The 21,490-nt window shown below is 51.1% G+C and overlaps 1 protein-coding gene across 5 annotated transcripts in view; it reads right to left on the reverse strand.

The window, feature by feature from the left end:
- SNX29 (sorting nexin 29) overlaps nucleotides 1-21,490 on the reverse strand; it is a 495,580-nt gene that overhangs the window by 140,308 nt on the left and 333,782 nt on the right. For all 5 annotated transcript variants that reach the window (XR_006212700.1, XM_042972465.1, XM_042972468.1 and 2 more), the window contains one exon: nucleotides 1,145-1,200. Coding sequence is in view for 4 of the 5 variants with exons in the window: in XM_042972465.1 (XP_042828399.1) it covers nucleotides 1,145-1,200 (56 nt within the window). In the remaining variant the exon portion in view is untranslated. The remainder of the gene's footprint in view (nucleotides 1-1,144; nucleotides 1,201-21,490) is intronic.

Below are 21,490 nucleotides of genomic sequence, written 5' to 3' on the forward strand. Positions count from 1 at the left end.
TCAATCATGCATTAAATAAATGCTGATTGAGAACCTACTATGTGCCAGTGGCTACTCTAGGTCCTGGAGACAGAGCACGGAAGCAAGACGACCCAGACTCTGCCCTCGGGGAGTGGGAGAGAGACAAATCCCTCTGGTTAGTAATTCACTGTGGTCCAAGAAGGTACTTTGTAGAATTTCCATCTTTTTAAGGTGAGGGAGACTTGTTTTGTAGCATAACATAGGATCTATCCTGGAGAACGTACCAGTACACTTGAGAAGAGGGGCTCCAGGGTGGCTCAGTCAGTTGAACGTCTGACTCTCGATTTCAGCTCAGGACATGATCTCACGGTTGGTGGGATCGAGCCCCAAGTCTGGCTCCGTGCTGAGAGCATGGAGCCTGCTTAGGATTCTCTCCCTCCTCCTCTCCCTCTGCCCATTCTCCCCACTGGTGCACACTCTCTCTCAATCAAAATAAACATTTAAAAATATGTATTTAAAAATAAGAAGCAAAGTATATACTGTTCTCGTTGGGCTGAGGAACTACGCACGAGTACCCGAACCCCAAAGCAACCTGATTGTGAAACAGTCTGAAGACCAACTAAGTTCTTTAGGAGCTTATCATCAGGGGCACCAGCCAGAGTCACATCCAGTCACAAATCAGACCCATCCACCAAACCACTGCTGTTTCCATTAACTCAGGGGTTGTGAACTCACATTCTTCCAGGAGACACGCAGAGAAAGAAATGAGGGCAGCAGGCCAGAGTCAGGCAACAGGGAAAAGGGGGCACTGTGGTAAGTGAAAGAGTACTTGCCCTGTGTGAAGGAGGCGGCTGCTACTCGGCTCTGACCGTGGCCTGGTAGGGATCGGAGCCCCCCTTGTTTTCTTTTTAAAGTGAAATTTAAATTCTTATGTGATAGCTTCCAAGTCTAAAATGTCAGCCAAAAAAATAATTGTTTTCTAATACCCAAGAAGAGAACCACAGCACATCTGAAGGCCAGACTTGGGCTGCAGGTGAACACCCTCTCCCTCTATGATAACCAAATTGCCCTGTGCAGACTGAAACAGTGATCTTTGTTTCCCCCTGTGGTCTTCTGGGAGACAAGCCAAACCACTGAGTCCTACTTCTAAAGGGGCCCTTGTGAGTAGATGCCGTGGACTTACATTTCAAAATCCGACAAACTCTGGTCTTCGGATGTTTGGCTCAAATCTCCGGGCACCTGCCATCAGGAAAGGGGAGAAGGGAGAGAGAAAATGCATCCTGGTTACCGTGGTTGGCATAATCACGCAAGAATCCTGCCTCCCAACGATGCTTACACATTTCCTGTTCAGAACAAGGTGAGAAAGCAGTTACTGGAAAACAAGAAGAGACTGTGTGGAAGGATGGTTAGAGACGGTGTTGGGGTAATAAAAATATGTCACCATGAGGAATCTTGATTACCTTCACAGAAAAAGGACTGTTAATCCTGTCGAGATAATAGCAGGCCTATAAAATCGTGTAATTTTGGAGCTCTAAAGACCTGATTAGGATCTGAGGTACAAGATACCAGATGAGCAGTGGACAAAACAGCCACTGCCACCATGATGAACACAGACGCACCGAGGACATAAACACAAAAGGTCAACGTCTGCCCCCAGACCGTTCCATCCTTCACTGTCACGATACACCAGCACCTGGAAGGCACAGCACAGCTGCCGTTCCTGACTCAGAAGGGCCCCCGGAGAACACGATACGGTCCAAGAAACTCCACTCCCTGGCAGGATGGCAGGTACCCCGTAAAGCAGGTACCGAAATGGTCAGCACCAGGAGATGTTCAATAAATGGCGGTATTACGGTCACGGCCAGGGCATGAGCTTCTGATCGGATCTGAAGTGGCCAGAACTTAAGGATGTGGATCAAAACCAAGAGGAAAGAGTGCAAAGGGGGAGGGTGTGGGCAACTGAGGAAGAGAGCATTTACTTCACACACTACACCTGTCAGAGCTTTCCTGTTACCACAATCTGCATCGTTCTTCATAACAATCTGTCCCCCCAACCCCTTCATAGATGAGGAAACAGGCTCAGGGAGGCTGAGACCTTGCCAAGGCCACACATGCAGGAAGTGGATCTGAATTCAGATCTGTCCAACCGCAAAGGCTTTTCTGCCAAACCCTCAGCAAACACGGGGAAAACCAGCTGTGGGGTGGAAGGAGGTGAGACCTGGACCCTTTCCCGGGGGCTGGAGATGCCAGAAGGCACTCCTTAAAGACACAGTGGGTTCTCTCCGAGGCAGGAGGATGCCATGATTATGGAGCCTACACTGTGGGGCCACAAGGCTCAGGGTCAACCCCAGCCCCAGCTGTTCTTGACCCTGTGGCCACGAGCAAATCAGTTGCCCCCTCTGGTCACACTGTCCTCACCTGTAAAACAGGCAGGACAGTCATAGCACTCAGAGTTCACCTACAGACAAAATGAGCTGATGCCTACAGAGTACCCAGAACAACACCTGGGAGGTAGGACGTTCACGGTAACCGCACTGTACTAACAGTATGGCCGTTACGGAGAAAAGCTCTATGTTCTGTTATCCTTGGCACAGAGAATCTGTCCTGCCGACCCAAAGGCCGTCTCTCCCCACAGCCCAGGGGGAGGACACCCAACCTGGGCCCTGGACAGATGTGTGCAGCCAAGCAATTAAAATGGGCTCCATGAGCAGGTTTGGCTAAGAAGCTGCTATGGAGGGATTCCTTCAACCCCAACAAGGAGGTACATGCCTACCCCCCAACCTGAGAAAACTTCAGCTTAAAGGGACCAGGAACTCACTGGACTGGTTGGTGTGGCCCTTCTGTTATGGCGTCCGTCATTTTTCCTGTGGACGGCTGGGAAGACGGTTTAATCTATCAGGGAAGCCATGACACTGTGTCCCACAATCCCTAAGAACATCCACATGCTCTGACCCAGATACCTCATTCCTACGATTTCTCTGGAGGAAATAACCAAAGACACAGACCAAAATTTACATCAAAGATCATTCCTTTCTCGATGGCTGAGATTTTTGCAAATCATCTAAAGGTCCAACTGTAGAGAAACCATTCAGGAAATGATGGCATGTCTGTACGAGATGGCCAGATTAAACAAAAAATAGGTTACACGTGCACACTCATGAGGGTACAAGCATGAAAATGATTCTGGAAAAATACAGAAGAACATTAACAGTGGCTATCATTGATAATACAGTAGGACTGGGAGTGGGGAGAGAAACAGACCAAATTTGCATTGGCTGTATTTCCATAAGACTAAAATAATCTATCTTTCGAATGAACTGCTTTAGAAAAAAATTTTAAATGTGCTTTTGAAGAACAAAATAGCTTTCCATGTGCGGTCATGAAAAGATCTCCAGGAAAGATCAAGAGAAAGCCTAAGCAGGGTGCAGGTGGTGGGTCTAACGTACTATCCTTAACGCACAAGTGCAGAGGTAACTATCAAGCTGTATTCGTCTGTTCCTGCATTGAGAAGCACTAGCAGGGAAATTTAAGACACCTAGAAAAGGAGCACCCCGTGGGCACCGGGGTGTGGGAGTGGGGGCCTGGGCAGCCGGCAGAAGACACTGAAAATGAGGTTATTTGGGGGTGCCTGGGTGGCTCAGTCGGTTAGGCATCTGGCTCTTGATTTTGGCTCAGGTCATGATCTCGTGGTTCATGAGATCGAGCCCCAAGTCAGGTCAGCTTGGGATTCTCTCTCTACCTCTCTCCCTGCCCCTCCCCTACTTTCCAGTTCTAAATATATAGATAGCAAATACATAAATAGTAAATCTCTCTAAATAGATAAATAAGTAAACACTTTAGAAAAAAGAAAATGAGGGGCGCCTGAGTGGCTCAGTCAGCTAAGCATCCGACTTCAGCTCAGGTCATGATCTCACGGTTCATGGGATCAAACCCCGCGTCGGGCTCTCTGCTGTCAGCACAGAGCCCACTTTGGATCCTCTGTCCCCCTCTCTCTCTCTACGTATCTCCTGAGCGCTTTCACTTGTACTCTCAAAAACAAAGAATAAAAAAAAAATTAAAAAAATAAAATGAGTCTATTTACTAAATATCCTTTTACATCATTTGAGTTCTGAAATAACGTACTGCCAATTGAACATTTAAATAAAAACGTATTATCCCGCCAGAAGAGAGCTTCTGATAGATTTTTAATGGCATAGCCAATAGCTCCTTGCCTCTGTTTCACAAAACGCTGCTTGGAACTGTGAATTCTTAAGCACGACTTAGGACGTCCACCCATCAGTAAGGTCAGAATGAAACGAGGGGAAAGGGGACACCGGGGAGAGAGAGGTCACATGGATTGCACTTTTCTGGACTTTCTACACTGAAAGTGCATTGATCACGTAACCATAAACAGACACATATTATGTGTTAAGTGCCTCTCGTGTAACTGTGTAAAGTAAATAAAATACTCTGCCCGATGCCCAGCCTGCCCCCTGCAAAATGCACTTGGCTGAAATGCAGAAAGCCGTGAAGAAAGGAGAGACTTTGCCTTCAAATGCTCTGGAGTCTGGGATGCAGAAAGACACGGGGAGGCTCTGAAGGCCCAGCACCACGCACACACCATGCTCCCCTTGGCTCTTCCACACAGAACCCCGTGGCACGGCCAGGACTCTAGCACCTTCTCTGGCATGGCCGTGGGGCGGCCCTTGGCCTCTCTTTTCCGAGCTTCCCCCTTCACACCCGGGTCTGGGGAAGGTTCCTCGGGCACGACAGGAGAAGCAGGTACGCATACCGGAGAAGGGACTGCCAGACTGAAGACAGCTGCCACACCATTTCGTGCATGGTGACACCATCTTTTGATCGGCCTGCTTTCACACTGGAAGCGAACAGAGCTCGGACCCAGGGAGCTGCACTCGCAAGAGGGAAGGTTCTGACTGGATCAACCCCACAAAGCTGCAGGAAAGGAGACCAGAAGGACTCAAGGAAAAGAGAAGGTGAGGGTGTTAAGGACAGACATCACTTTACAAGGCTAAGAACAAAGAAAGCTGCTTCTAAAAAGGAATCGATTCTCAGAAGGCAGTATTTTCTTCACACATAAGTTAACTCTCAGGGGTGCTGAGTTTTAAGGATCATCTTGGACAATGGATCTAAGTAGCTAGAAGGTGTTAAACCCTTCTGAATTAGGACATGGGCCACATACATCCCTTGTGACCGCCTGAAGCTACAAGGAAAGCCTGGAGGGACACGTCTCTAGGATAGGGCCTGTGTTGGCTTCACCCTCAACAGGGGGCATAAAACAGGGATCAGCAACATGGATGTTCTCATTCACTTCTCTCAGGCCCTGGAGAAAAGGCGGGTCCCCACCTGGCCTGTGGGCTGGGGACTCACGTGGCAGCATGTGGATGCAGGAAAGGCAGAGCCCGTTCCTGGAGACACAGAGCAGCCAGCATTCCCGGATCCTCCTGGACAAACACCCCAGGTGCTGCACACACATGGATGGGGGTGGGGGGGGGCAGGTGAGGCTCACAGAAAACACTCTTCTGGGCTACGTTAGCAAAGAAGCTTCCCCAGTCTTTCCCAACTCAGGATTTCACGAGCTGCTTGGGGACGGGGGAGCAGAGATAGGCCAGCTCACCGTAGCCCCTCACAACTGGGCCAAAATGGAATCCAGACGCTGGTTCACCCTGCTGTTCTGACCTAGAATTCCTCAGACCTCGGATAAGGGCTCAAAGAACTGAGACTTGGCCAAAAAGAGTAACAAACATACTAAGTAAGTGCTTATTTAAACAGGAAGGGAAGGAAGGAGGAAGAGAGGAAAGAACTAATCAGGCAACTGCCAGAGCCACAGGAAAATCTCTTCCCTCCTCCCCCTTTCAGAATCAGGATGCAAGTAGGGGCAGCGAGAGTGGACAGAGAAACTTCCCTTTCCTTGGAGCGACCCTGACTTCCGGTCCCGAGGGGCTGCAAACACAGACACACCACCACCAGGCATCATCAAAGGCTTCCTGCGTCACAAAGTGCTTTCCCATCAAAATCATCCCAGATCCTCCCCATCCCAGCCCTGTGGGCACAGGGGTTCCCCGTCCACCCCATTCCGCAGGCAAGGACAAAGGGATTCAGCGTGAATAAACAAAAGCAACAGAGAGGCCAGGAGGCCAGCACCAAATCCCAGATGAATCAGCACGCCATCTTGGATGTCCAGCTCAGGTGAGCCCCAGACCGCAGCGTATGGTGGGGCAAAACCACTCGGTTACCCCCAGAACCATGAAATCCAAGAAAATGGTTGTGTTCTGGCGTCATTAAGTTTTGGGGTGGCTTGACATGCAGCAATAGGTAGCCCAAAAAGTAACTTTCCCAGGGTCATTCGGCTGGTAAGTGATCGAGGAGGGAACGGCACTTTTTACCCCTAAAGCTACGCCGCCTCCCACTACAAAATCCCCGGTCTTTGCATTTCGCTTCTGCAAAAGGAGAAGCCCAGGAGATGGAGTAACCCAGATTCACCCGGAAGGGGCTCTGCTGGTACAGAGACCTCGGATGGAGTGAAGGAGGCCCGGAAGGACTCAATCGCTCAAGAGCAGATGTGCACAAGTGTCCACGTGAGTCTAAAATCCGAAGCCTTCCTTAACAAGCCTGTTTTCTTTGATGCGACGGGGTGATTTTTGGCACATGCCCGGCCTGGAGGAACAAGGCACGGGCCTGACCCAGTCCAAGGTGGCTGGCTCTCTCCCAAGGAAACCCCAGGTCCTTTCCCACCTTCGGACAATACACGCGTCAGCCTAGAGTCTGAGCAGAATGCGTCAAGTCTCAGTGGACTAACAAAAAATGGGATGTTCTGCGAGAGAAGTCACCTGGCTTCAATAAATCCCGGTTTCTTCCTCACCTACCCCGTGACAACCTGTCTCCGAGTGCCCTATTAGAGAGAATCAACAAAGATGGGAAGGACCACCCAACATGTGTTGAACACCTACTGTGTGCCAGTGTGTTCCCACGTGTAATCCTCAAATCACGTGTGCAGCAAGTAACATCTCAAGTCACGTTCCCCTACCCCCTTCCCACAACCTGTTTGTACGCCCTTCCAGATTGAGCCAAAATGTGCATTCCCGGGAGACACCCGCCTAGACCACAGAAACTAAACACATCTCCACTGCCACCTCTATGGTTCACGCTGTGCGGCTGGCCATTAATCCATTGCGGTTAGTCTGTGTACCGGTCCCTCCTTGTGAGCTGGGGGACACGTGCACTGTGTGTCACGGCAGCCTTGCCGGGCACCCATCACACTGAGGACGCTGAATTAGTACTTGTGACTGCCGAGATGGAGAATGATGTGAGCTGTCTTTCCACACTGAAATGTCTATTTTTAAACTGCTTCGGAGCAAATTTGCAATCCTCGTGCATGATAAGGATAACTTAGTTTGGAGTTAAGAAAAACCAGAGGAAGACAACTGTACTCTCTCTCTCTCTTCTAATTACACGGCTTTCAGATTTACCGCTCAGAAGAAAAGCAAAAGGCAGACGTTCTGGAGCAGCAAACCTGTGTCCCAATCACGAAAGGACACCCATGGTTTACATTTTCCACAGTCACCTTCTCCATCACGGTTCTTCTCGAAAAGCCTTCCCTTAAGCAATTAGCTCTCACTTTGTGTTGCCAAACACAACTATTTCCCAGCCCAACTGTACCCCTGCTCTCTCGTCTTGTTTTTTTAATAAGGAACAAAATGTGCCATGGCACGGCTGTCTTCCAGCGTGGCTGTCCAAGCCAGAGAGCAGACAGACCCAGGGCTGTGCTCTGAGTACTAAGTCGGCCTGGGCTTCCTGGCCCCACAGGAGGCAACCAGCCCAGGGCTGGACCACTTTCAGGCTTCTGGGTTTATCTATTTATTTGTTCTTTTGTTTTACAAACAATTAGAGGCATTTGCATGGTTTAAAAAATCAGCTGAGGTCAAAGACCCCTCCGTGGGGAGTAGAGAACTGGCAATGAAGAGCTTCAGAGAGTTTTTTATGCTGTCCTCTGGGAAACTCTGGAAGCCTGAACAAATGCGGACTATTACATTTCTGCGATGTAGGTTTTCATGTGTCTGCTTCTCCCCAAAGACCATGAGGATCTCAAGGACAATATTTCCAGAGCCCATCCTGGTCCCAGGCACTTAGTAATTGCTCAATGAATATTCCCATTGGATAGAAAGATGAACACATACAGAAATGGATAGTGGCGCCTGGCTGGCTCAGTCAGTTAAGCCCCCAATTCTTGATTTCGGAACAGGTCATGATCTCACGGTTTGTGGGACTGAGCGCCCCCATCAGGCTCTGCGCTGACAGCATGGAGCCTGCTTGGAATTCCCGCCCCGGCTTCCCCTTCCCTGCTTGTGCTCACACGGTCTCTCTCTCTCTCTCAAAATAAATAAACAAATGTTAATAAAGAAAAAAAGAAATGGGTAAATGGGTAAATGCATGGTTGGAGGAGAACAGGAATTTCAGGGAAGGGGCATGAGGAAAATATCCAGTTAACTAAGAACGGACAACTAGTTTCTCTCCAAGTAATAAAGATGCATGAATTACATAGGTACACTCACCTGTCCGAGAACATACACTGCAACACCATTTACGGCAGTAAGAACCAGGGAACTAGCAACGATACGCAATAAATGACCTCTAGGATGTAGTGTCAAATGACAACAAACACACAACACACAGGTGACCTGAGGTACTGTTTTCATCAAGGACTCGGAAGACAGACACGCATCACGCATGCGTGCTTTTGCATCTGCATTAACCATTTCTAGAAAGACACACAGAAAACTGGCAACAGTGAATGCCTTCAAAGGAAGGACACTGAAAAGCAAGGGTGTGAGGGGGACAGGATTATTTTTTACTGTACAACTTTATACCTTACCAATTACACGCAGGAGGAAGTTACCCTTTCAAAAAATAAATGTAACAACCTCGACATTTTATCTTAGCTTTTATTTACTTATTTTTTGAGAGAGCGCGCGAGCGAGTGAGTGACGGAGGGGTAGATAGAAAGGGAGAGAGACCATCTTAAGCAGCTCAGTAAGGACCCTGACAGAGGGCTCAATCCCATGACCTTGGGATCATGACCTCAGCCAAAATAAAGAGTTGGACGCTTAAACGACTGAGCCACCCAGGTGCCCCATAACCTTGAGACTTTAAATTAAAAGTATTCTACGATGGGGGGAAACATGACAGTGACTATCTCTGAGGTAGGGGTGTAGGGAGTCACCAAGAAGGAGCATCAAAGAACATTCTGGGGAGACGGCAAAGTTCTGAGTCTTCTGCTACACAAGTGTGTTCAATTGTCAGAACTCAGTGAGCATTTGGTCAAGATGTCTGCATTTCACTTTATGCAAACTTTCCATCAAAAGCTTTTTTAAAAAAGTAAGAAACACTGAACTCCAGTCAATGATATCCTCACTAAAGTCGTTTGGAAGAAACATATACTAATAACTGTAATTTAGTTTGAAATGCATTTTTAAAAAAAATTGTTTTTAATGTTTGTTTATTTTCGATAGAGAGACAGAGCACAAGTGGGGGGAGGGGCAGAGAGAGAGGGAGACACAGAATTTGAAGCAGGATCCAGGTTCACAAGCTGTGAGATCATGACCTGAGCCAAAGTTAGAAGCTTACCCGACAGAGTCACCCAGGCACCCCTGAAATGCATTTTTAAAAGATGAATCAATGGGATATAAAGGGAGAGAGCGAAAGGGATGGAAGAGAAAAGTATAGTCAACTGTTAATGGTGGACTCCATGCGATGAGTATACAGGTGTTTATGGTGAAATTTTTTAAGATAACTCTTTTAAAATTTTCTAATAGAATGTTAGGAAAAAACAAGTTTTGATCAACCACGTAGAACAATGGAATTACCTTTCTAGTCTCTGCAGAGAAAATGACAAGATATTGCTGTCTTACAAAGAAAATATCAGTTTACAGCTGAAAAATGTTGGAGAGAAAGTATTACAGAAGTGTGTCAGGTGGTTAATAAAACTACTTTGTTTCTCTGGATTCTGAGACATTAGTGGTATTTATCACGTGTTTAAAAATGAAAATGTGTTGTGATTGATCAAATTTTTTTTTTTTTTTTTAAAGGACTGGATTGGGGGCACCTGGGTGGCTCAGTAGGTTAAGCGTCTGACTCTTAATTTCAGCTCAAGCATGATCTCACGGTTCATGGGATCAAACCCCACATCGGCTTCTGTGCTGATGCCACGGAGCCTGCTTGGGATTCTCTCTATCTATGCCCCCTCCCCGGCTCAAGTGTGTTTTTTTTGGGGGGGGGGGGCGTGTGTGTGTGTGTGTGTGTGTGCACGTGCACACACGCACATGTGCTCTTTCAAAAACAAATCACTGTAAAAGGTAAAAACATGACTGGGTCGGGACATGGGTCAGCTGGGATGGAGCTGACTTCACCTGTGGCCAAGAACAAGCCTCTACCCTTCTCTGAGCCCTTCTTCCTGCTGCAGAACAGGGCAAAAGCAGCTGCCCCATGGGGCTGCCAGGAGGGCTCAGAAGGCCCCCCCCAGGACCTACCCCACCGAGCATCTGGCGGAGAACAGACACCCCCCGCTAAGCGGCAACCACTCCCATCATTCATGGGTGGAGTTCAAGGGTGCTGCACAGACAGAAGGTCAGGACCCAGCAGCCCTCACCCACGAGTGAAGGGCCAACTGCCCCATTCTACAGACACACACACCTGCCAGCACTGAGATGTTTGGTCCACCAATCCATGCTAAGTTCCTCTTAAGGGCCAGACACTCTGGTACCAGGGAGGCGACAGCCAGCAGGGACAAAGCCCTGTGGCTCACATACCCTACAATCCATAAGGAGAGACGGTCTCCAGATAAACCCATCAATGCCATTAAGTGTCCAGGTCCGCGCAGAAGCAAAGGGTAAGTAAGGCTTCCAGGAGGGGGAAGGGCAAAGCAGCTGGAGAGGAGGCTGAAACACGAGGGAAAACAGCAGGACTCTGGTCCTCGCTCGGACAGTGAGAAGTCCCGACGGGAGGGAAGCGAGGGAAGCCTGGGCCAGCTGGAGTTTCGCTCAGTCTCTGCGGCCACAGAGCGGTGGCTGGAGGCCGGCAGGAAGGAACAGCCAGGGGGCCCCCGCACACGCTTCTCACACACACCCCTGATCGTGAGTGCGTACAGGGTCATTTGCCACCCTCTCTGCCTTTCCATCGACAGACCGTTGTAAGGCTCGCCTGTAAGAGAGTACAAATCACCAACTGTCTACAGTTTCTCTGGGCTTAACTTACCAGGACATAAAGCAATTCTTCAGAATCCTCAGCAATCTCCAGTGAAAGGTGTAGGAGAGCCGGGAGCACCAGCTAATCTGAGCTCACTCCTGCTACAGAGGAGGCCCCTGAGGCCCGGGGGGTGGGTGGGTACACACGGCCTCACCGGGGCTCCTCGCTGCAGGCTCCTATAACCTCACACCACGTGCGGGCGGTGGGAAGGTGCTTACCTGCTCCTGACAGGTTCCCAGCTTTCTAGTAGCCATATCCCTCCCCCAGGCCCTCTTTAGCAGGAGAAGGTTCCTCTTTGATCAGACCCCCACTTCGCATATCTAAGAGATATTTAAGAGATCCTCTTAAACAAAGAGTTAAAAAAGCGTGATGTTTTCAAGAAGAAAAATGTTCAGAAACCACTAAGGAACTGCCTCATTCATTCTCATTTCACCCTTACCTCCCACGGAGCGGCCAGAGAAAACGAGGCACAGGGCAACCAGGAGATGCCAAAGAAAAGCATAAGGTTTGTGCAAACACGAGCATCCAAAGCCGGCCTCACTAGGATTGTGGGTAAGTGGAGTGTGTGTGCAGGACTTCCCCAAGCACGCGCAGACACAACTGTGATGGTCACTTAGAGCCCAGCAGGGGCCACCAAGCAGCACTCAGGAGCAGTAACGGGTACTGTGGGTGTTAGAGCACCAGGTCTGAGCAGCTCAGTATCGCCCAGCAGCGGATGAGGGTACGTCTGGGTGAACCCATTGGAGACATCAGACTACAGGGACAACAGAAGGTTCCTGCCACGTCTATCACCTCTGACGCTGTCTCCTTGCAAACAGCACCCCCTTCTCCCCCCGCTTCCACCGCCCAGCCCCTTGAGTGCACAAGGGTAGGCGTGTCGCTGGGGCAACCCTCCAGGGCAGAGACAGTGGCACATTCACGTTGCCAATTCGAGCCTGAAACCCAGGGCCTCCCCATACGGCAGATCAGGGACCGGCACACCACGGCCCGTGGGCCAATCCCAGCCTGCTTTGGTAGATAAATTCTCGCTGGAACACAGGGATGCTGGTACAACCTTTATCATCGAGGGCGGCCTTCACATTACCTCCACAAGGTCGAGCAACTGTGACAGAAACAGTGTGGCCCGCCTTCCTAAAACACGTGCTATCTGGGCGTTTACAGAGAAACTTGGCCAACTCCTGATCCACTTGATGACGGAACAGCCAGAGGAAAATTACTGGTAATTTCAGGGTAACAGTCAACTCTTCTTGGCGGGGAGGAACCACTGATTTGATTTCCACAGCCCAATGAAGTGATTCTCAGAGGCTAAAGAACGAAAGGAGGGCCTGGATTGTGCCCGAGAGGACTGATGATATACGGCATTTAGAGATCCAGTCACTTATTTGCTTTTATCCATGAAATGCCCAGAGGGAGCTCTCAGTAGATGGTGTCCCACATCCTGCCAGAGGCTCAGAGAGGCTGAGTGATGCGCCCAGGGACACAGCGAGAATTCAAAGCCAGGTCTGGCTGAACTCCAGGCCGCATTCTTTCCACTACATCTGCTGCCTCTCCACCAAGAAACGCGGGTCCAAAACAAGCATACAGGCTCATCTGGGAAGGAAGGAACCCGGAAGACTGAGCGCCTCTGAGAGGCGGCTTCTTGTAACGAGCAAAGAAGGCGTTTGGGTGGTTAGAGCACGGCGCGCCCAGGCGGGTTGCCGCTAACGACACACAGGGACAGTATTTTTACCGTCACGAGCGCAGGGATCCCATCAGCACTGAGCAGGCGCTGCTCATGTTCAAGTAAAAGCGAGATGGCTCCGGAATGTCTCCTTCGGGGGTCTCACTTCTGCTGCTTACAAACATGAAAGCCACACCCTGGATGCCGTTTCAGGCACCTGGGGGCAGGGGTAGAGGGGTCTGCTCCTCAGGAAGCTCTGTACTGATCACTTCGGGCTGCAGAGGTCCTCAGGGGGACACAGGGCCTGCTGTCCTAAGGTAAGGCAGACCTGGGTCTCGCCACTTACTAACCAAGAATCCCTGTGCCCTGGTCTCCTGGTCTGTAAACTGGAGCCAACACCCACGACCTCGTCATGTCTGCACGCTGCCCAGGGCACTGCCACTCTGCTTTCAGAGCAAGCTCTCGGTTACGTGCCACTCGTCACCCTCCCATCCCAAGCCGCCCTCCCGCCTCCCTGCACAAGGACAACAGGAAAGCCGTCACAGGCGGCTCACAACCTCAGTCTTTCCCTTGGGCTCATGTTTGATCAGAACCCATTTTCCACTTTTCACAACGCACCCCATCTCCTCATCTGTCCGGGGCCCCTCGGGGCCTACTCACTGGCCACGCCTGAGTGCGCCAGCCCCCGTGGGGAGGTCGGGACGCGACAGCAAGCTGTCGGCTTTTTCCCCAGCTCCTGCATTTTCTAGAGCCTGCCGGCCGCGCCGTGAGGAGTGGAGAAATGACACGGCCCGCCTTCCCCACGGGGCCAGAAACACAAGGACTGAACCCGGGCTCCACCTGTCAGAACAGAAACCCAGCTGCCGCACCTCTTCTTTGTTGTGTCCTCTCTTCTGGAATAAAGGCTTTTTATTCTCTTTCTCACCCTTCACCTCTTTTCTCATTTACGCTGAGCTCGCATCTGCATTTGCCACACGTGTGGGAACGATTTATCCCAGGCTACAAACGTACCCGTGGATTTTCCATTCCTTGTAGTCTCGAGGCTTCCAGTGGTTTTAAGGCAGACCCCTCCTCCTGAATGACATTTTACCAGGAACCCCAACCTTAGTGGCCACACCACAGCTGCTTGACTAGACAGCCATCTGGCAGCCGCGGGCTGAGGGGCTCAGGGCAGGGCAGGAGGAATGGCGGGCACAGATGGGATGGCCAGCAGGCGCCAGGGACATCAAGGAAGGATCCGCCCCTGGAGCCTCCAGATGGAGCCAGGCCCTGCTGGTGCCCGCGCTTGGATTTCAGGCCTCTGGCCTCCACGACTGAGAGACAACCAATGCGTGTTGTGCTGTCGTCAACCACCAGACCTGTGGTTGTTTGTTACGCTGACTCCCCTCTTGTTCCAGACCAGGCCTTGTTATGTGTGCATTTTATGCACAGATGGGGACGAGGACTCAGGACTCCGAGAGGTGACCCGACTTGCTTAAGGGTGCAGGGTTCCTGGGAGAGGACCCAGGCAACGTGGGGTCCGGTACCCACTCCAGGACAGGACACTGTCTCCACACAGCATGACCAAAGTCCCGGCGTCCCCAGCCCCGCCCTTCCCAGTGGTGAAGCAGGCAGGCACTACTCCCCTGCTGGGCTTACTATGGATTAAGTCAAAGAAATTACATACTGGTGGGTTGTATCCCAGGGCCTGACACACAGGAGGCACTTGGAAAGTATCTCAACGCATGAGTAAGGGAGGGTCACGGTGTCCCTCACTGGTAAGGACGGTTATTTCCAAAGACCGGGGGGTAGGGGCTGGCTGGAAGACGTGTCCTTCTATGAGGAACGTGGTGACTATAGGGGCAAATCGTGTCCTAAGTTCACCCACATGACCTGTCCCACTGTGCTGTCAGCTCCTGGAAAGGCCAGAGGGGTGGGAGGGTAAATAAATCCCACAGAGCAGTTCACGCAGGTGATCAGCCTTAGGAGATCCAGTCTGCAGGACTCAAAGATTATGGCACTGAGAGAAGAAATTGGGAAAGAATTCTTGAGCTGAGCAATCTGTCCTCAAACACTAAAATGGCACATTCCGGAACATGCCTCCTGGACAACCTGCACCGCGATGCTCAACGCTGGAGACTGGCAATAACTCCAAGACAGCACCTTCCGGGAATACTCTCCCATGAAGGTTAACTGCCCCACTCCCCCCACACCAGTGCCTCCCACAACCAGCTTGACCATGGCCTCGTCACCACTGGGCAGTGCCCACTCCCTGGCACTGATGACTGAGGGAGCCAATCACCAAAACCCTCCATCAGAGCCCCAAACTGCCACCCACACAGACAGGACATAAGACATAGTCCTGCCAGAGAGAAATCTGTCTACTTTTCAATCTACTATCACCAGGCAATAAATAATGAAGTTTTGCTGATTAAAGACACCAGGCACAGTGTCATTTAACATCTGTGGTATAATCACATCTCCCAACATGGGAGGTTTCCCCAACCCTTTGAAACGGGCAACTCTTCAAGAAGATGTTTCTGGAACTAAGCCAAAGCAGCAGGAGCGCACAGTCCTAGACCCACAGCCGGCTCCCGCTCTGTCTCTCATGTGCCAAGGGGCAGCAGGCAAGTCACTTCGCTGCTCTGAGCTTGTTTTCCCCCCAAGGAAAGGGAGGGGCAAGATACAGGTGTAGACCGTGGCTGTCCGCGGCCTGGCACATTCCCCTCCTGGGAAATCACCTTACAAGAGATCTGGGTGGAAAAAAACCCTACGCCTCGACCCCAGAAGAGGCACTAAATCTCTTAGGTCAAACAACACATCCTGCCCACGTGGTCCTAGTGACCAGTTCAAGACCGGCCCACGACAAAGCTGGTTTGATCGGAGACAATGTTGGGGATGTGGGGGGCAGCGTTGGACAGAGAACTGTATTCTTTCTCTTGAGGACGACTGACAGGAGGAACAGCCTGGCACACTGCTCACCAAGCTCTAAACTTTTCAGTCATCCAGCAAAACCAATTCCTGGCTTTGCTGAACCTGCTTTAGCTTCGGTTCTGTGCTTCTGTCCCCGAAAACACCCTAACTGGCTCAGAAACAACGGCCCCTTCCAGCTCCAGCATTTCTTGCATTCTGTATGGTTCCCTACAAAGGTCAAGCCATGAAAATGAAAACCCAAAGGAAATCCTTCCATTTCCTGCTGCCAAGGGCAGACTGTGAGCGATCTGAGGACACAGACCACGTCGGTCTCGCCTCCGATCCCCAGTTCAAAGCACAGTACTCGGAACTCAGGAACCCAGGCACCCCACGACACAGGCGCTGGAGGAAAAGATCACGAAGACAAAGGCTTGTCAGCCGGGGCCCCTACATAAGCCTGACCTGTCTGCTCAGCATCGTCACCACGGCCATAACCACAGCATCGCTGCTCACGGGCGGGCACTGGACGCCAGGCTCTAGCGCTCTGCACGCGTGCTCTGACGGAACCCTCACCACCACCCTGAGAAGGTGCCCCCTGCAGAAGTCACCAAGGCCACCGGCGACGCTCCTTCCGGACGCTGGCAACGCCGCGCTCCCCCTCTCGCCCGCAGTGACATGCGTCCGTGGGCCGTGCTCTGCCAATGGAGAGAGAAGGGACGTGTGCCCTACCTGGGTGGAAGCTCTGAGACGGAGTGTGAGTGCTTGGCCAGACTCTTTCCCTCTCTGTGGTGTGGGTCTGGGTGCGAAGACGGTGACGGTGCAGCAGCCCAGCCAACCGCGAGGATGCGGAACGCGACTGAGAAGGAAACCTCCGTGTTTTCCGTACTGACCTTTTAGAGCTGTTTGTGACTACAACACAACCCAGCCTCCTCTGACTGAAGGCCTACCCCCCATTTTGTAGACGGGAAAAGTGGGGCTCAAAGAGGTAACACGCCTTGTCCAGAACCATGCTGTTACTGCAGCAGAGAGGCTTGCAGAACACGAGAAGCCGTGGCCACCGTTCCTCCGGTTGTGAGTGGTGATTCCGCGGCAAGCCGGCCAGCAGGGGGCTTTCAACGCCAGCCTCGCCAGCTCGCTCCTGGTTGGAATCCCCAGGCACCAGGACGGAGGTAATATGGTCAGCTCTGCGCCTGAGAAACCCGCAGCCCACCCTAAACAGAACGCAACTCCCAGATCCCACGTTCTCCAAACCCCAGACCCGTGAAGTTTCAGGCACGTGACAGTATCTGCAACGGGGTAGAATAAAGCAAGCCACAAGGAGACAGGGGCGAGATAAAGACAGAAGTAGGACTTCCGGACTGGAGCGGAAGGCTCTGCACACAAAGTCCGGCCACGGGAGCTCCAGGTTGTCCATTTCTCCACAGTCGATCGCTTCTTTCTACACAGTCAACTGAAGAGAAGCAGTCGTTTTGACCCAGATGCCTTTCGACCAAAGAGTGAAATAAAACCAGCCCCAGGATCCTCTCAGCCCACAAAATCACCCACGATGGCTTCAAAGTGACACATCTCCTGGCGTCAGGACCTGCAAGAACTCTCCCCCAGGGGCGCCCCTGCAGGTGACGGGGACACGAAGGAGCAGGTGTGTTCGGCAAGCTTCCTGTGCTGAGCAGCCTCCCCAAATGCATCCCGGTGGCTCCCGTCTCATGACCTTCCTGCCCCAGCGTGGCCCCCTTTCCCTGCGTGCAGGGGGCCCCGGCGACTGGCTCCTAACGAAGAGGGAGGGTAGAGGTGATGGGGTGCTACTTCCCAGAGTGGTTACAGGTAACCCCCGTCTTCCTCGTGTCCGCCGCTTTCTGGGCTTGCTGACTTCGATGAGGCAAATGGCCGCAATAAACCCGTGTGGGGAGGAAGGAGGGTGGCCTCCAGCCCACAGCCCAACAGGGACTGAGGCTCTGGGTCTGACAGGCCGCGAGAAACAGAGTCCTGCCAGCAACCACACTCGAGAGCCAGGAAGCAGACCCTTCCCGGCCCGGGGCCTCGCGAAGTCTGCAGCCGGGGAGGCTGAAGGCCAAGCGCACCCGGCTTCCTGCGAAACCATAAAGTACGGTTATTTCGAGATGCTGTTTCTGCCTCTAAGTTCTGGGACCACTTGCCACGCGGAGATGGAAAACCAGCAGAATCCCCGAGACGTGCTAACGAGCTGTGGGTGCTGTTTCCGGGCTACCCTTGAGGGGGAATCAGCCCCAGGGATCCTGTGGAGCCAAAATACCGGGGCCTCAAATGCTGACACTGTGATCGACCCGAGCCCATCAAGAGGCACCAGCACGACTGCGCCACACTCATGTGCCATCTGCACTACTGTTTACTAATGTAGTTTCTCAAATCAACCCACCTTTTTTCTTACAAAGTCTACTTAAAAATGGAATCACTCTAGCAAAGAGCCGATCGACGTTACTTGCTATATAGAGAGAGCCAAAGCCAACGAGTGCAACTTTCTGAAATTCAAAGCGTCAGTGGTTCTGACCCCTGCCTGCCTTAGAAGCACCTGAGTCGCCAAGGGATGTCCTGGCCACGCTTCAGAGACACCCCTCCAGCTGACCTGGGGTTGAGCCACAGCATCTAGACTTCTAGACGCCACGGCCGACCAGCACCCTGCCCCTGAGGCCCCTGTTCACTGTGTGAGGGAGTCACAGAAGCAGTCAAGACACCAGCACTGCTGAAAGCCCCAGGCAAAGAAAACCACTCCCCTCCCTTGCAGGGCCCATGTTAGTTAACACTGGGCTCATGAGCCACCTGAAATGATCCCGCCTAAGAGCAGGACCACATGCCTCACACCTTGGGGAGCACGGATCCGAGGACCGGGTGTTCCTCCCTGCTGTGTCCTCTCAGAACACTGAGATGCAGAAGAGCAGACACCCCCAGGCTAGGGGCAGACCTCAGCGCAGGTGGGGTGTCCTCCACAATGCAGGCTGAGGGTACAGGGGACAGTCTGGGACCTGTTCTCTGCATCGCCAGTGCTCTGGTCAGCCCCCAACTCACAGAGGGCGCTAACTAACAAGGCACCATCCACACTCGATCTGGGGGATGGACAAGACTGGGACCAGCATCCGGGGGGAGAAGCAATGTTCCAGAGGGGGGGCTGGGGGGCAGAAGGGGCATGTCTTCCCCAGCGAGCCCTTACTCTCCCAAGAGTTGTCTCTCCAATTAAGCTCTGGCTTACTCTGACGAGCCACCGAGGAAAGCACGAGTTCGCGCTGTGACTGATGGATAATTTCATACTCAAATTGGAAACCGTTTAAATCGAGACCATCAGGAAAATCAGGGGCGGGAGACATATGATAGCTCCTCACACATGACAGCAAACAAAAAAAGAAAACAGCAATGTTGATCGTCTTGTGACACATAAATCCACAGTCCCTTGCTGGCGTAGGCAACTGGCATAGAATGTTTAGCTTGAGGCAAATTCACCGAGTATTTCCTGGGCATCCAAACTTCAGATGCTACAGTGAGGAGCGGAAACTAATATGTATTCGTTCAACAAATACTTAAAAGTCTCTACCCGGAGCTGGGGACACAGTCGAGTATAAAGGGATTAAAGGGAAGACAGCAATTAAACAACTCTACCCCGAGCAGGGTAAGTGCTATGTAGAAACATAAAGCACGGGGGTGCTATTTTATTAGGGTGATAACAAGGCGGTATCTGACCCCCTGCCGTGCATGATTTAGAAGCGTTATCTCCTTTAACTCAAGCCTCATACAACTCTCTCTGGTGGGCATCCCCAGTCCTGCTTAACTTTTTGATTTTTAGTTTATTTATTTTGAGAGAAAGAGACAGAGCGCGAGCAGGGAGAGGGGCAGAGAGAGAGGGAGACACAGAATCCCAAGCAGGCTCCAGGCTCTGAGCTGTCAGCACAGAGCCCGACGTGGGGCTCGAACCCACGAAATGTGATATCATGGCGTGAGCTGAAGTCAGATGCTTAACCGACTGAGCCATCCAGGTGCCTCCCAGTCCTCTTTACAGACAAGCACAAGAAGACTGAAAAAAGCTGATACTTCCCAGCTCAGTCCCTTATTCGTCACAAGGACTTAGGGACAGTATCTATTTTACTTGTACCTTCATTTCCTCATCCCTAAAAGGGATAGGAGAGCACTTACTCGGGCTTGCTGCTGGAAGTAAAATACTTGTGAAAGAATTGGGCATATAGTAAGTGCTCAAAAAACAGTAGTTGTAGGGAGGAACATTAATGCCCCTACCATTTTTAAGGACCTCATTATCTGACACAGAAGCAAAAAGATAACCCCACCAAAGCAGCGGATAATATCCATAGACAAACTGTGCTGACTTACACCACTGTTTCCTCTAACAGGCCCATCCCCCTGACCGATTTCTACTCATCCTTCAAAACCCAAGACAAACATGTCCCGTTTGAAGCCTTCCCAGTCAATCCCAGCGGTTAACTCGCCCACCCCTGTGCCACCATTACACCCACTTCTACAGAAGTCTTTCCAGTTTGCTCATTCATTCAACAACCACATCTGGAGAGCCTACCACTTGTCACACACACTCACACGCCACTGCAGATTCGTGTGAACGTACCTCTGGGCTCCCCCCATTGTACAACTAGCCTCTGTCGAGCGGCAGAAGCAATTACCTGAGTGTAATTCAAGAGAACAAATGAATCAACAAAGGAGGACATAAGAAAAGTAGACAAAATGGGTGGCCCAGCGGAGAAAACAGGATTACAGAAATCCTGAGCAAGTTAAAAATACAAACCACTCACTACCGACAAAGCCACAAAAAGCGCTTGAGAACGAGCTGGCCTGTGAGGGACGGAAAAGATCTGGAAGACAGGGAAGGGAGGAAATGCCAACTCATGCTTATGAATGGAGAAAGCCGGTCCCAACCGGCTGTTAAAAATAGTAAAGTACAGGTACATACATCTGTCTTTATGTAGATGCATAAGTGTATCTGCAAGGATAGATACCAAACCTCTTCACGGGAAAGATCTCTGGGAGGGGGACACCTGTATTTTGTATTCTGTCCAGTGTACATTTTATATATATGTATTATTTAATTTCTTTCAAGAATATATTCTTATTTATATAACTTAGAAAAAAAATGGAAGTAGGTCTTCCAAAATTCAGAAGGCAGAGGAGCAAGGCCCTGCCACTAGCAGGGAGATCAAACGGAAGGGGCAGAGCTCCGTGACCCAAGGGCCATTAGTAAGAGGCGAGGAAGAAGGTGACAGCCAGGTCCTGCTTCAGCATCCACGAGATTCTTCGAGCAACAAAGCTAAAAAGACATCAGCACTGTATCAAGGGGCCAACAGATGGCTGTGGACCTTCCTATAATGGGAAAGAGGTAATTCCCATTAGAGGCTACACGCCCCCATGCTGCCACAGGCAGGGATACCCCAGGACAGCAAAAAGAAAGCCACTTGCTCAGAAAAGAAATAAAAACCTAACGGGACCTGAGGTTTTTCCAACTTCATCAGAATTGTTGGCCAAGTCAGATCACAAATGCCCCGCTAGAAACACCACTCAAATCACAACCCCTCATTTTGGTGTGGACAAGCCCCTTGAGTATCTGGGAGAAAACCACTCGAATCCTGGTCAGTAAAACCATTTTCCTCAAAAATAAGCACAGCAGCTCTGCAGTCCCCATTGGCAAGGGGGGCGCTCAAGAACCCCATGGATTCCAAGATGGCGCTGTATATCAAGAGGTCGTTTCCAAACGAA

Source organism: Panthera tigris, chromosome E3, assembly GCF_018350195.1.
Source record: "Panthera tigris isolate Pti1 chromosome E3, P.tigris_Pti1_mat1.1, whole genome shotgun sequence".
Classification (NCBI taxonomy): Eukaryota; Metazoa; Chordata; class Mammalia; order Carnivora; family Felidae; genus Panthera; species Panthera tigris.